This window comes from Nomascus leucogenys, chromosome 19 (genome assembly GCF_006542625.1).
Source record: "Nomascus leucogenys isolate Asia chromosome 19, Asia_NLE_v1, whole genome shotgun sequence".
Classification (NCBI taxonomy): Eukaryota; Metazoa; Chordata; class Mammalia; order Primates; family Hylobatidae; genus Nomascus; species Nomascus leucogenys.
In genome coordinates this window covers 49,447,807-49,463,448 of record NC_044399.1, presented here as the reverse complement: position 1 = coordinate 49,463,448, position 15,642 = coordinate 49,447,807, and the positions used below count along the sequence as shown (strand labels likewise).

The 15,642-nt window shown below is 43.0% G+C and overlaps 1 protein-coding gene across 2 annotated transcripts in view; it reads left to right on the top strand.

Moving 5' to 3' along the window:
- The first annotated feature begins 1,568 nt into the window (after positions 1 to 1,568).
- QPCT (glutaminyl-peptide cyclotransferase) overlaps positions 1,569 to 15,642 on the top strand; it is a 28,778-nt gene continuing 14,704 nt past the window's right edge. Inside the window, exons 1-2 of one of the 2 annotated variants that reach the window (XM_030800169.1) lie at positions 1,569 to 1,642; positions 9,630 to 9,776. In XM_030800169.1, coding sequence (XP_030656029.1) covers positions 9,702 to 9,776 — 75 coding nt within the window. In that variant the 5' untranslated portion in view covers positions 1,569 to 1,642; positions 9,630 to 9,701. Of the gene's footprint in view, positions 1,643 to 1,851; positions 2,124 to 9,629; positions 9,777 to 15,642 lie in introns of those variants that run through there. The other variant, XM_003262742.2, reaches the window with a different exon arrangement.

Genomic DNA, 15,642 nt, shown 5'->3' with positions numbered 1-15,642 from the left:
GGACCCTGCTCCAGCTGTTGGAGGCCGGCTGGCCCACAGCCTCTAGCAGTCAAGCTCTTTTGGCTGGAAAGCCGCTTGCAGGAAATCACTCCACAGAGGCGCAGAGATAAGGCCCCAGCCATTTTGGCCCAGTATGGAACAACTTTGGCCGTCTTTTTCAGCTTCAGGACTCCCATGGAGTTGGGTGAGGTTGTTGGGCCCGCTTTGCTGCTAACTTCTCCCTCTGTTCTCTCCTGTTCCCCTTCTTCCTCCCACAGGGGTTTGTCCCAAGGGCATTCCCTAATACACATCCTGCATGTTAAACTCTTGTCTCAGAGTCTGCTTCCTGTAGATACCAAACTGTAAGAACATCTTATTGACTTAAATATAACCAAAATTGGAGAACCTTAGGAAACAGAAAATCATCATTACATTATGTGCTAACATTTTAGCTTATTTCTATATTTCTTGTTTTGAATTGCTTATACTTAGCATGATAGTACCTCTCACATTTTGTTTCATTTAGGTTTGCTATTTCCACGTTCTCTTTCTTATAGGAACCATATTGTGAAAAGACATAAAGGTAATAGGGTTAAAAAAACAAAAACAAATAGGCTCTTTATTACCCAGCCACTCAGGAAATGCACTGTTTCAAGGTTGACCCAGGCAGCAAGGGAGGAACTGTACTGGGGAATGTGACATTGGTTTAATTCTGAAACTGGAGTCAATAGAAAGTTCTGAAGGGGTCTGATGATCAGAACTGTCTGTGGATGTAATAAAGGTGTATTTACTTTTATTTAAGCCTGGAGATTTAAATTGTCACTCAAAACCCCCAGACATGAATAGGGTTAGCAAATTTGTACACCAGGAAAGGAGTTATTTACATCCTGTCTTCTCCTACAGTTCCAGAGGAGGGCAGAACACTGTATTTCCAGGCAAGCCCTCTCTTTAAAAACTCACAGCCAAGACTGCGAAGACAGAGTGAGTGGGTAGGCCTTCTGGCAGCTTCCTTACCTTCAAATCTTTGCTCTCTGTGAAATGGTTCTGCTTCAGTGTCCTTGTTCTGATTTTTCTGGGAACTAGATGTTACTGGGAGATGACTCAGAGCAGGCCAAGCCCTGATCCTCACTGTGGAAGCAAAAGAGGCTGGTGAAAGTCACTGTCCTGACAACTTGGACCAGAAACCTACAGACAAAACTGAAATGTTTTCCTGCCCTAGGATTATCCGGATAACAATGACCTTTGATGTTACAAAGTAAATAGAATCTTGTTTGGCTTTTCCTTTTGGGGCCATGCCTTGGAGAAGATGACTCCTTCAGAGCTCCTGTGAATATTTTAGATCTCATTATTTCAGATAATTACTTTGACCATCCTTTTCAATTTGAGAGTATGATGTGAGGCAAGGCAACTATTTGTGAGAAAAAAGAGAAAAGGCAAAGATGCACTGTCATACTTTTGCTTGTGGGTTCCAGTCCAGGCTTTCTATGGGGGGTGGGGGGGGTGTCTCAGTTTCCCCGTCTGTAAAATGGGATTAGTGGATTAAATCCGGGAAGGTTGGACAAACACCTACCAAGGACGGTGCCTGGTGCAGTGGTCAGCAGACGTCGATTCCCTGTCCACCCCTTCTTTAGGAGCTGTGGGAAACACTTCATAACTCCCCAGGGTCTGGTGAACCCTTCCTCCCTTTTCTATTCCCTGTTTTGGCGTTGGAGATCATAAAAAGGCTCTTCCATGTCTCTTCCTTCCTTCCTTTCACCTTCTCCAAGAGAAGGAAGTGGCCGCCTTTGTTAGCTTGGGTTCAGAAGCTTGTGTCTGTCACCTAGGGCCGCCCAGCCCCGGGGTTTGCGAAGGTCCGGGGTAGGAGGGCTGCAGCCTGCGCGACGCGGCGGGAGGCGACCCGGAGGCTATGGGAAGGCGGGCGCAGTCGACCCAAGGGTGGAGAAGAGGGAAGGCGAAGGACGCGCGTTCCCGGGCTCGTGACCGCCAGCGGCCCGGGGAACCCGCTCCCAGACAGCATCGGAGAGATGGCAGGCGGAGGACACCGGCGCGTCGTGGGCACCCTCCACCTGCTGCTGCTGGTGGCCGCCCTGCCCTGGGCATCCAGGGGGGTCAGTCCGAGTGCCTCAGCCTGGCCAGAGGAGAAGGTGAGGGGCTGTTTCTGCGTAGTTGTACTTGAGCGGCTCTGGTCCGGTGCGGGGTCCCCCGGCCCGGTCAGCCCTACCTAGGCAGAGCGGGAGGCGGGGCAGGGCCGCGGTCCCCAGCCCAGGGACCGGCGCCCCACCCGGCGCCCGGAGGAGTCGGGGCTCTGCCTACTCGCCGGGGTGCCTCGGCCGGTCCGGGGCTGTTCTGGAGACGCCAGGGGGGCTGGGTGATGTCACTGGCCTCCCCTAGGCTGCGGTCTGATGGGGGTGCTGATAGGCACAGGAAATGTGTCTCGCCAGCGGCTGCTGAGCCGGGAGGCGAGGGCGCATCGCTGCGCCACCGCCCACTCGGGACCCGCGAGGGCAACGGAGCCGGCGCTCCGGGGCCGCCAGGGTGCGGGGCGCGCCTGGGGGTGTGCCCACAGCTCCCCCGCAGCTTCATGCAAGGATGCTGCTGGGGCTCTGAAGTGTCCCTACAGTCTCAGGACGGATGTGTATTGTTTGTTTTAGATTTTTAAAAGGAGCAACTCGGCAGGAAGGACCTTTACTGGAGACCCGCTTACTTTAAAAGCCTTTTTTTTTCCCCCTTAAAAGAGGGTACCTGCTATTTTCAGAGAAAATGGATCTAGTTTTAGGTAGAAATGGCATATAAGGAACTTAGGATAAAAGTGATTTGCAAGTTCTCTCTGTAAGAAGTATATGGGTTCACAATTACTTCCTTTTTTTGTGTAACAATTTTGAAATCATGAAATTGCTAAGGGATTGTGCAAATATTAATGATGTCAGCATAAAATAGTATGTTATAGAGATATTAAGAAAAGCAGCAAAGTGAAGCCTTATAAACTTTGGCAGTGTTATTGAGCAGACCTTTTACACACTTAGAGTATGCCCGTATTTACTCAAATGTTTGAAATACAGGGCACACTGGTGAATGCCCACTCCTACCCAGCTACATGCATATGTATATGAATAGCCCATTTCAATTCTTCGGATCTAATGTCATCACCACTCAGGGGTCACAGCAGGCCCCACTTACACATGGAGACCACAGGCCACAGGGAACCTGGTGGCAGTGAGGGAAGTCTGTAACATAAGAATAACTTTATTATAAGGAAAACAACTTCCCATGGGGGCCCATGAAGAAGAACGTGGAACGACACACAAAAAAATCCTCTCTTTGACTTCACTGAGAATACCTTTCCGGTTAGAAATTGGGAAGAGAACATCACAAACTAGAATATGGAGCCACACCAAATGTGTCTTTGTGGTACATCTAAATAGAAGGGAATAAATGAGATGGAAACTGAACAAACCACTCTGAAAAGATCATTTGTAGGTGTGTGTAGGCAGGGGGTATTTATGGGTGGGAAAAGGTGCTGTGATTCTTAAAATATTTTAAACCAATGAGAATTTAACTTTTGAGAAACCTCTTTTAAAGCATGAATCCCTTTTTTATTTATTTTAAGAAGTTTCTGATCACTGTTCCATTGAGAAACTGAATGTTTTCAAATCATTAAAAGCGAATGACAATCAGCCATCACATTTCCCAGTTTCTAGCTTCCTCCCCTTATTCTGCAGACCCTTCACAAAGTCTTGCAGCCTGGGTGATGAATCGGTCCACGCTAAAATATGTGCCTTCCTACTTTTTATGGTGTTCGACTATTTTAATCATATGATGTATGTCTTTGGTACACTGGTCTGCTAACAGGTGAGGTGTGGTAAAGAAAGCATCGATTTTGAAATCCATTTCCTTCGTTTTGAAATAAAGGTGTGTCTCTTTCAGTGGCTTTGAATATGTAAAAGCAGATCAACTCTAGTTTATGGTGGCATTCAGAGACCATGATTTGATTATATATTTGAAACCTGGAAACAATTTTTCCATAGTAACAATATTCTAAATTGTTAAACTCCCAGGTGGGCACACACGTGTGTACTTAGACGCACTGGCATCTGGGTATGGGGTGTGTTTTATATATATATATATATATCCACCTCACTTGAACTTCACAGCAACCCTCATGAGGAAGGTACATTCATCCTCAATTTATGGTTGAGGAAACCTGACAACTATTACCCCAGCGAACTGAAGAGCTAGGGTTTGGCTTAAGCCCTGATCTCTCCTTTCTTCTTCTATGCTTTTCTATTGGTAGATGAGTCCTGGCTGATGTACCCGGAACAGTGCCCAGGTAGTGCAAAAGTGTGGGGCTAGCAGGGAAGTTGGAGGGCCAGATGAAGAGCTTACTCTCTCTTTCTGGGTCAGGGTGGACCCTAAATGGCATTCCAAAACAGGTAGTTTGGTTTTGGTTCCTTCTCTTCTGACACCCCCTATTTTCTCCTTTCCTTGATCTCCCTCGTGCAGCTTAAAGGTCATCATTATTCTGGGTGTTGATCCATATTCCAGAGTTACTTCTTCTGAACCTTCCCCAGGCGTTTTGGTCACCAGTCTTATTCCTTTAGTACAGGCCCATTCCTTTAGTACAACATTGTCAACCAGCTGTTAAACAGAACCTCATTAAATCATTCCTCCTTAGGTGCAAATGACTGATGGCTTTTGAGCGCTTTATATGTTCTTTAAAAAATATTAGTTCCAATAAACTAAAAAGTCTGGCTTCTATTGAAGTCTTCTAATTATAAAGTTGACATGTGCTCATTTTAGAAAACTTGGAAAATACAGAAAAATACACTAAAAAGAAAACTAATGTCACCCGTAATCCCACTATTCAGAGATAATGGCTATTAACCATTTTGGTGTTTTTATTTCTATTTCTCTCTCTCTCTCCCTGCGTGTGTGTGTGTGTGTTGTTGTTGTTGTTGTTGCATTCTAATGGAAGCAACGATTGAGACTCTCAGGCAGTGACGTGGAAGTCAGTTGGGGACTGGGTGTTGGTAGGGAGAGAAAGACAAAATGTCATTTTGGAGCCTTACCGTCTGGTTGGTAAGTACTATGAGATCCATTTTACAGATGTGGACTCTTTCCTAGTCACAGCTAATAAGCGAGGGAGCTGAGATTTCACCCTAAGCTGTCGTGGTTAAAGCCTGCACTGCTCTGCTTTCAAGTAGAGGGCTGCTTGCATTTAAAAAAAGACAGACGTTGTCTTGTTCAGTTCCTAACTATTCCCCCACTGAATTTTTAATATCAGTGGCATCTCACACACAGAAGGAGTTCAATAACTGCTGATTGAAATGACTTTGCAGACAGACAGAGGTGTTAATCTGAGAATTGCCTGGGAGACACTCATATAGAATAGAAACTGGACTTGCATTGGCTGCATTTCTGTAATGATCTCCCTTTAATTCAGTCTTTTGGAACCTCAAAACCCTTTGCAAGCTGGGCCAACTCTATCAATTATGTAATTAAAACCCTCTTTAAAACCACATGATTAGCCTAGAGGAGATGCTTCAGGATATCTGGTTCACACTTTTGGCTGAAAGATTCTTGCCACTCAGAGCAGACTTATTGTCCTTTCTGTCTGGATGAAAAGACAAGGCAGGGGCTGTAACAGAGCCTCATTCCTCTGAGAACACCTGCACCAATAGAAAATTGTCTAAGTGTCTTTTAACTGAGATAAACCTACAATAAATTGGGGTTTGCATTTACCATTGGGCTTAACTTTGTTTTTGCCTGAGTTACTTTCCCCCTGCTGAGCTCACTCTTTCTTTCCAGCTTTTTCCTCTTACTCATTCATCTCATCTCCACCTAAATTTGTATATTTATTGAGTTCTGAGAATAAGACCCCTCAAACATTGAATGCATGCTGTTTAGGTTGGGAAAGTTAAATGCTTTTCCACACAGGGCTTTAATGAATAGAAGGCTTAAGTAATTGACTGAATGTAGTTGGTTGTTTCCTCTTCTCTGTCCTTCAGTTACTGGAAGCTTATAGCTCTGCGATTTTACAGGGGCATCTTTGCCCCCAGAGGGGCGAGGAGAGTCAGGGCTCTTTACTGAAGAATATTAATTAAATGGTTGAGCCCAGGAGGTTGAGGAGCAAACACATGTAAGTCTCTAGATTCATGAGCATCAATAGGCCTGGCCTGTCTGCTGGATTTACCCTTTAGTTATCCATTAAGCATTTTTTGGTGCTATTTGCCAATTAGGTTTCATCTGCAGTATCTCTTGTAGTTAGAGATGCTTGGGGGAGGGGGCATTTATTTTGTTCCTGTTTTTTCTTAAATATTTTAAGAGCTCTTTCAAGCCTCTAGAAACCAGCTATTTAAACACAAGTGATTTCGTTTCACTCTGGACATGGAGTGAAAGCTTCTATCCACAGTGACCAGATGGGCTTTGGGATAGAGTATTGGACAGTAAATAGACAACGAGCCACTAGTAAACAGCTTTTGACACAACAGTTTTCGTTGTCATAGTGACTGCTTGGGTCAACCCAGCTCTTCATCATCAGAAGCATCGAATGTCAGAAATTCAAAAAGAGCAAAGCCCAATAACATTGAACCACAGCACTTCCTGGCCATTGCAGCAGGTAGCCACCTGTCTCTTCTATCTTTATGCTTGTTTGTGCATTCAACTGACTTGTTATTTACAATGGCAGAAAAATGCCCATGTTACTTTATTATTATATAAATAGAGTCTTAGCAAAGATAATTTTAGAAAGATAGTTCATCTGTTGATTGCTTTTTTGATTAATTTGCCCAATATTTATCAAATGCTCAAGATGAACCAGGCCCTGTGTGGCCTGTGTGGGAGAGAGAGGTAAACAACAGAGAGAGAGGGAGTTCCAGCCCTTACGGAGCTGATGTCTTGTATGAAAGACAGACATTAAACAAGCAAACACACAAAGAAGTGGCCTCCAAGCTGCAAGCTGAAGTGAGCAGGAGTTAGCCAGGTGAAGAGGAAGGGAAACAGCTTGTAAGGCAGAAAGCACCGCAGATGCCAAAGCCTCATGGGGGCAGAACCTCAGAGCATTTGGGACCTGGCCAAATGCCAGAGTGACCAAAGCATGGTGAGCAAGGGTGAGGGGGGAGACCAGACAGGCTTCTGTTGGCCGGGTTGAGTAATAATTAACCATGGAAGTCTTCTGACCTCTTGCCTCCATATTCTTCTTATCCCTTCGCACATTTCTATTGCTTTGTCTTTCAGCTTCAGCTTTCTTTTCCAACTGCTGTTTGGGAGCTGGCATGAGGACTTAGATTCTGGAGGTACCAAGGGATTTAAAGCCTGCACTGACAAGTTTATCAAGGAAATATATTTAAAAATGTCCTACCAATAAACAAAGACAAATCTTCTGATGTTCAGGCACAGCATCAATATTCAGGAATAAACTGGAAGTGCATAAATGAGACAGTGAGGCAGAGTAAAACTAGCACGGGATTGGAAATCCACAGACGGGGGATCTTTTTGTGGATTTACCTATAACTCTCCTTCAACCTCAGGAAGTCAACTGGTTTCTATGAATCTCAATTTCCACTAATATAAATGAAGGGGGTTGGAGACTAGAGCATCTCTAAGTGGCTTTTCCAACTTTAAAACTCATTCTATGGCTCTTTAGTGTTTGATAGAAGGAAATAATAACTAACACATTGAATACTTACTATGGCTGTTTACATATGTTAGTTCACTTAATTCTAGTTACTCTAGGATTCAGGCATTATTACCTCTGTTTTACAAATGAGGAAATTGAGCCTTAATGAGGTTTAGTAACCTGGAAAGAGTTACAGCTAGTAGGTGGTGGGGTGCTGAGTTGAGAGGCTGAGTTGAGAGGGTCTGTCTGATCCTACAGCCCATGCTCTTTGCATGGTAAGTACTGGAAAGTAAACAGCCATCTCAGAGTGTAGATGAGTGTAAATAATTAGGCAATAAACATTCTCTGAAGTCCAGTTTCACACCAGTCCCATGGAGTGGATCACAGGGAATGAAAATATTTGCATTACTACTTAAGCGTATCCAACTAACGCTGGTCCTGAAAGGAACTATAAAATAGGCCTCTCCTAATTTCTGTTTTGCCTTCCAAATAATTCAATATTCTTATGTCATCTTCATCCTTCCCCTTAGGGAAGAAGTCATCTGATCAATTGTTCTCTTCCTGTTGAGGAGGAGTAACACATTCCATTATTAGGTGCCTGATAAACATGTAATGAGTGAATGGTTCATCATTACCAGTATCATAAGAATATACAGTATGTGTGAAGTCATCCAAAATACAAATTTGAATGTTATGTGAACTTTAATGGAATTTAAAAATGATTTTAATTGAAGTTAAAAAGTTTACTATTTAGTTGGCTATAGACTCACCAAGCTCAGGCTGAAAGGAATTGCAACAATCATCTGAGTTGGCACTGTCTAATAGAAATAATGACTCAGGGCTGGGTGCGGTGGCTCACGCCTGTAATCCCAGCACTTTGGGAGGCCGGAGGCCGAGGCAGGTGGATCAACTGAGGTTGGGAGTTCGAGACCAGCCTGACCAATATGATGAAACCCCGTCTCTACTAAAAATACAAAAATTAGCTGGGCATGGTGGCATGCACCTGTAATCCCAGCTACTCGGGAGGTTGAGACAGGAGAATTGCTTGAACCCAGGAGGCGGAGGTTACAGTGAGCCAAGATCATGCCATTGTACTCCAGCCTGGGCAACAAGAGTGAAACTCCATCTAAAATAATAATAATAAAAAAAGAAATAATGACTCAGCTACTCAGGGGACTGAGGTGGGAGGATTGCTTGAGCCCAGGAGGTGGAGGTTGCAGTGAGCCAGATTGCACCACTGCACTCCAGCCTGGGTGACAGAGAGAAACCCCAACTTCAAAAAAAAAAAAAGATTATGAAAGAAACATATGTAATTTTAATTTTTCTAGTAGCTACATTAAAAAAGTGAAAAAGGAGTAAAATTAATTTTAGTAATATACTTCATTTAACCTAATATGTCAAAAAATTACCATTTCAACATGTAATCATTATAAAATTTTGAATTAGGCTTGCTATTAAAATCCTATTAAAATTCGAGGACCCCTTAATTTGTGGCTCATCTATAAAGTCTTCCCTGACTACTCTTCCTCTAAACTGTGTAAGATTTACTTAGGCTAACAGTTGGGTTTTTAAATTATTTTTAAAATTTTTATTGAGACAGGGTCTCCTTCTGTTGCCCAGCTGGAGGGCTCAGTAACATAGCTCACTGCAACCTCGACCTCCTGGGCTGAAGCAATCCTCCCACCTCAGCCTCCTGAGTAGCTAGAACAACGGGCATGCACCAATGCGTCACCACACCCACCCAAGTTTTTCATTTTTTGTAGAGACAAGGTCTCATTATGTTGCCATGGCTGGTCTCAAAATCCTGGGCTCAAGCAGTCCTCTTGCCTCAGCCTCCCAAAGTGCTGGGATTACAGGCTTGAGCCACTGTGCCTGGCCCTAACAGCCCAATTTTAAAGTTGAGTAGATTAATTTACTTCATTTGTCATAAAGTTCTCCCTTATTTTGAAGTTTTAAGCAATTAATTGCAAACATGTCAGAGTCTTAAACATATTATGAAACGATAGCTAGTTAAATGATTTCATTCAATCCTCAGAATTATCACCAACCAGCCATTTTGAATTCATCGGCTCTTCGGCAAATTGCAGAAGGCACCAGTATCTCTGAAATGTGGCAAAATGACTTACAGCCATTGCTGATAGAGCGATACCCGGGATCCCCTGGAAGCTATGCTGCTCGTCAGGTGAGAACATGGGACACAAACCTCAAGCTTGTGTGAATAATTTGCTTTCCCATGAGGGATAATGTTATGGCTGAAGTTCTGAGGTGTCTAATACTCAGATCTGTCATCTCCTTATTCACCAAATACTCAACCAAGAAAAATCAAATGACTGAGAGTACATGTCTGTTCTGAGTTAAGTGGTACATGTTTTTTTTTGTTTTTTTGTTTTTTTTTTTGAGACAGAGTCTCGCTCTGCCTCGCAGGCTGGAGTGCAGTGGCGCAATCTCGGCTCACTGCAAGCTCCGCCTCCCGGGTTCACGCCATTCTCCTGCCTCAGCCTCTCCGAGTAGCTGGGACTACAGGTGGCCGCCACCATGCCCGGCTAATTTTTTGTATTTTTAGTAGAGACGGGGTTTCACCGTGGTCTTGATCTCCTGACCTCGTGATCCGCCCGCCTCGGCCTCCCAAAGTGCTGGGATTACAAGCGTGAGCCACCGCGCCCGGCCCAAGTGGTACATGTTAATGTCAATAGTTTATGTGTGAAATCTCTATTTGGGGTACAACATTACACAGTCCTTCACTCTTGACCATTCAATAACACACCCCGAGGCTCCCAACTAAGTTTTCTTGAATCCTAAACAATGAACAGCAACAGGCTTAGGGAGTCCTTGCTTGAAGGTTCTAGGTCAAGAGTATCATTGTACCGTCAGGCCATCACTCGCCTTAGGGAAATTGTATTCTCCCTGGAGGGAGAGTTAAGGCTGGTGATAAGCTACATTTCTCCAGGGCAGTGCTTCTCAAACTTCTGACTCTGACACAAAGCAAAAAAAAAATGAATTTTACATTTTATACACACAAACGTACTGGCATATTTAACTGAAACAAAACTTCCATGAAAAATATTCTTATTGCATTTTACTGCAATATGGTCAGTTCTATTTTATTGGTTCCTAAAAAATGCTGGTCATAACCCACTAAACTGATTTCAAGACCCATTGATTTTACCGCCGTTGTGGAGGGTAGAATAAGCTGGGCCAGACCTTGAATGTCTCTTTGCCTCCTTGATGTCAGTCTTCTTATGCAATCTGAAACCTCACCTCTGAATATCTGTTTTTTTCAAACTAGCCCCATTCTAAGGGGCCGCTTGGGAAGGAATGGGACTGGCCCCTGCCATCGTCTTCTGAAACTCCTCAGGCAAAAGACCTTGGCACCCACTGCTGTGCCCAGAGTGAGAACTGCAAGGCGCAGGTGCCCAGCTCTTGAGCTCTTCCTTTCGATTTCAGAGTCTCGCTCTGTCACCCAGGCTGGAGTGCAGTGGCGCGATCTCGGTTCCCTGCAACCTCCACCTCCTGGGTTCACGCTATTCTCCTGCCTCAGCCTCCCGAGTAGCTGGGACTGCAGGCGCACGCCACCATGCCCAGCTAATTTTTGTATTTTTAGTAGAGACGGGGTTTCGCCACGTTGGCCAGAATGGTCTCTATCTCCTGACCTCGTGATCCGCCCGCCTCGGCCTCTCAAAGTGCTGGGATTACAGGCGTGAGCCACCGCGTCTGGCTGAGCTCTTCCTTTCTGCCCAGTGTACAGCCTCTGCCTCTCAGGCTAGCCTAGATATCCATGTCTGTCTCCCCATTAGCCTCTTGGCTTCCATCTGAATAGCTCTGGCTTCTCCCAAGGAATTAGACGGTAGACACCCTGCAGGCATCTTAGTTCTGTCTAACCTTTAGGCAGAGCGAAGAATAATAGCAATGATGGCTTTCACTGAGCAGTTTTTCTGGGTCAGGCACTTTACTGAGTTCTTTGCATAGATCATCTCATTCAGCCTTCAGAACAGTGTGTGGATGCTATTATTATCTCAATGTTAGGAATTTAAAAAGATTCGAGGTTGAGGTATATGAATTAACTTGCTCAAGGTTATACTTGTACCAGTGTTGAGGCCAGAATCCGCTTGAGATCTCTATCCTATCACTGGAGAGCTGGGAGGAATCAGCTCTGCTTCGTGCACTCAAATGTCTCCAGCTCTCGATCTTCTCATGCCCAAGTTGGAGAGTGAGGCACATACCATTCACTTTAATAATGTTCCCTGGGCCTTATCTCTCAAGCATTTTCTTAAAAGAAGGCCAGGGCACTTAATTGGCATTTTCCAAAAGCCTCAGTTCCTTGTTAGAAAAAAATCTAGGTCTATGATGCTTACTCTTCCCATTCAACTCAACCTTTTTTATTTTCCCATACCATTTGCCCAGAGCTCTGTATATACCCAGAAATGATATGCATACTTCAGGTCTGAGGTTCCTCGCCTGCAGGCTCTGGAAATCCATGAACACAATAAACATTGCTGGATAATCTTTAGCTTCAACAGAATACAGTATATAGGATAAATAATATAAATAGATACTGTTGTGGTTTAAAAGATACATATTCATTTAAAAGTGTTACTGAAGTTTCAGTAACATTCTCCACCATCATATGGGGGTGGAAGCAGATGAGAAATTTATGGACAGTATTTTAGAATGTGTTGGGAACTACTGCTGGGCTGCCTGTGCATGGGCTGGCTGATGGCTATGTTAGATATTTCACTTAGATTCCATTTTAGAATTTTTTGAGAAGAAAATTACCATTAATTTTTAGAGACCTATCTTCTAAGCTGTGGAAGACAAAGGAATTATAATTTCGAAAGTGAGGTACATGACAGAGTAATTATGAGGGAACTACACTAATGGCCTTAATTTGACTAAGATTAGATCCTTTCATGTAGAACTGAATTGAAACAAAAATGATTGAACCTTATTTTTTTCTCCTGAGGCCTTTTTGAACACTAGATGAAATGTTTTATAATTTAGAGTTTCAAGGCTGTAACTAGAGAAGATCCTCAAATATTTAAAAAAGGGTAAACTTGATATAAAATTGGTTTGTGAATTAACTTTTGTAGTTACCAGTAAAGACGTGCATTACTACGGATTCTCTTTTACGGAAAGAGAATATTTTGGGGGAACCCTGTCCCACATTATGCGTTTTCCTGGTCTCTGATCAATGACCCCAAAGCTGCCTATTGGATTATTAAGATATTTTTGTTTTGAGGAGATAAGTTATTTGTAAAATAAATAATTTGAAGATAATACATTTGGGGCTATTTCATTGATTTATAAGATAGAAATAAAAAAATTTAAAAATTAGGATGATAAAGTCTCACAAATGGGCAAGCAATATCCTTTGTCTAAAAGAGGCAAACTAGAAACTTCAGGGGGTAAAATCCCCCACAGGTGCACAGTGCATCTGAGCCACTGAAACTGAACGTCATCAGGTACATAGATCCCAGATGCACCGTCAGTCCAGCCCCCCAAGAGGAGGAGCCCGAGGGACTCATATAGGGTGCACTCAAGAGGAAAGAGGTACCTGAGTCTTTGGGTGGCAGAAGTCAGTATCCTGATGACGATGTGTTTGCAGACTTAGCGCAAATACTGGAAAATCGGCTTCCTCCAAACAAATCTGGTCTACTGATGTCATTGTTTCTCAGAACCTGGAAACTAGAATTTACGTTTAATTAAAAGAAACCCAGGATCATTCACTAGTGTTAAGCTAGAATAAATCCCCCTACCACTCTTTGGAAGTAGACTATCTTGTAATAGCCTCTCGCTCTCATGTCTTCATCTTTGTATTTTTTCTTTCTCTACTCAGTCTCCATCTATCTCTGCTTTATCCCTGTCTCCATCTCTCTCACTCTTTGTCTCTCTCCCTTTTTCTCTCCTCTCCATTTTAAAACATAGATGTATAGCAACCCGAAGTGTGATCTATATTCTAAATTGCGTTTTGGCACTCCTGGAGGGCCCAGCCCTTTGCTGCTTTGGTATTGGGGAAGCGCAGCTGCTTTAGAGTCCCTGCCACAGCCACGCACTCCCTGCTTAGGGGTTTTTGAATGATAGTAGTGGTAGTTTGGGGAGTTCCCCTAGTGACTTCTGGTGGGGACTTGTAGACTAAGTCTGAAAGCCGAAAACAAAACAACAAGGGATATTGGTGAACTAATTAGATTATGCAGCCAATTTGGTGGTTTATAAAAATGATTTATCTTAGCTGCTAAGATAAACAAAGAATATTTACACTGAACAAAAAAGTTGCGGGGCTGGGTGCAGTGGCTCATGCCTGTAATCCCAGCACTTTGGGAGGCTGAGGCAGGCAGATCACGAGGTCAGGAGGTCGAGACCATCCTGGCCAACATGGTAAAACTTTGTCTCTACCAAAAATACAAAAATTAGCTGGGCATGGTGGTGTGTGCCTGTGATCCCAGATTCTCAGGAGGCTAAGGCAGGAGAATTGCTTGAACCAGGGAGTTGGAGGTTGCAGTGAGCCAAGATTGTGCTGCTGCACTACAGCCTGGCGACAGAGTGACACTCCGTCTCAAAAAACAACAACAAAAAAAAGGTTGCTTCAGGAAAAACTCTTTTGAGGATATATGCTGATTCTCTTATGGATTTTAGTGTCAACGAGGTCATCAGAAATTATGATCAAGACCTGGTAACAAGTTGAGAAATAAGTTTGTGTGTGACTTCTGAGTAATGCTAACAGATATATTTTTAAAAATTCCAATTCATTTTGTAAGCTTGCCATCTGCAATTGGTGTTGAAGAAGCCATTTTATGGAGCATTTTATCATCTGGATACCAGATGTTCTGGAGTATATGCTTTTTTTTTTTAAAAAAAATGACCCATTTTATGGATTTTTTTTTTTTTTACAGTCTAGGGATAACTCATTTTCATAGTCTGCAGAAAAACTCATGTTAGATGCATAGTGATTTCTCTCTATTCAAACTATTAATGCTTTGTATCATATAGTTTTATATATTCTCATTAAATCAATTCATATTTACTGTTAGAATGAACCCATATTTACTGATAGCCTACTGTGAGCAAAGCACAGTACTACAAATTGTGGAGAGTTATGAATGCTGATTTCAAATAAGGTTATAAACATTTCTTTTGATGATGTGATAAGACAGCATGTAAATTTGCAATATAAAAGTTAAGGTACTGCATACACAATGCTATTTAGGACAAAGTTCACCCACTATAAAAAGCAAGGAGTCTCTAGCTGGGGAATCATTTGTTTAGTTGGCTTTTGCAGGACTGACTGTAGGATCAGTGTCCTCCCACTATTTAAATTCCCCTTTCCTTGGAAGCTTCCTGCCGCAGTTGTTTTGAGCCCCTTGCCTACGTGTCATGTCGCATTAGTGAGCGCAGGCCACATGGGACTTGGCTAGGATAGAAAATCCTGTATTTCTTGGGAGGAAAAAAAAAAATAAAAGCCCTCACATTCATTTCCAGTTATTCATTTATCATTTTAAGGTCCATCCCAGATCTAAACTGTCTAGATCTGAACTGTTAGATCTGAAATGTTGGTTTTTGGTTAGATGTTAATTGAAGGACAAATTGTCAGTTATTTTGATGTTAGTTTGTCATTTGACTTTTTATAAAAATAATTTAAGGCAATTTACAATGATGTATTTGATATTTGAAAAAAAAAAAGGGAACAGCCTGGGCATGGTGGTTCACACCTGTAATGCCAGCTTTTTGGGAGGCTGAGGCGGATGGATCACTTGATCCCAGGAGTTTGAAACCAGCCTGGGCAATATGGCAAAACTCCATCTCTACAAAAAACCAAAAAAACAAAAAAAACAAAAGTTAGTCAGGCATGGTGGCATGTGTCTGTTATTCCAGCTACTCAGGATGTTGAGGCAGGAGAATTGCTTGAACCAAGGAGGCGGAGATTGCAGTGAGCTGAGATTGCACCATTGCACTTCAGCCTGGGTGACTGAGTGAAGCCCTGTTAACAACAACAACAAAACAAGCAAACAAACAAAAAACCGAGGAACATAGGAAAGTGAAGCCAAGATAAAATA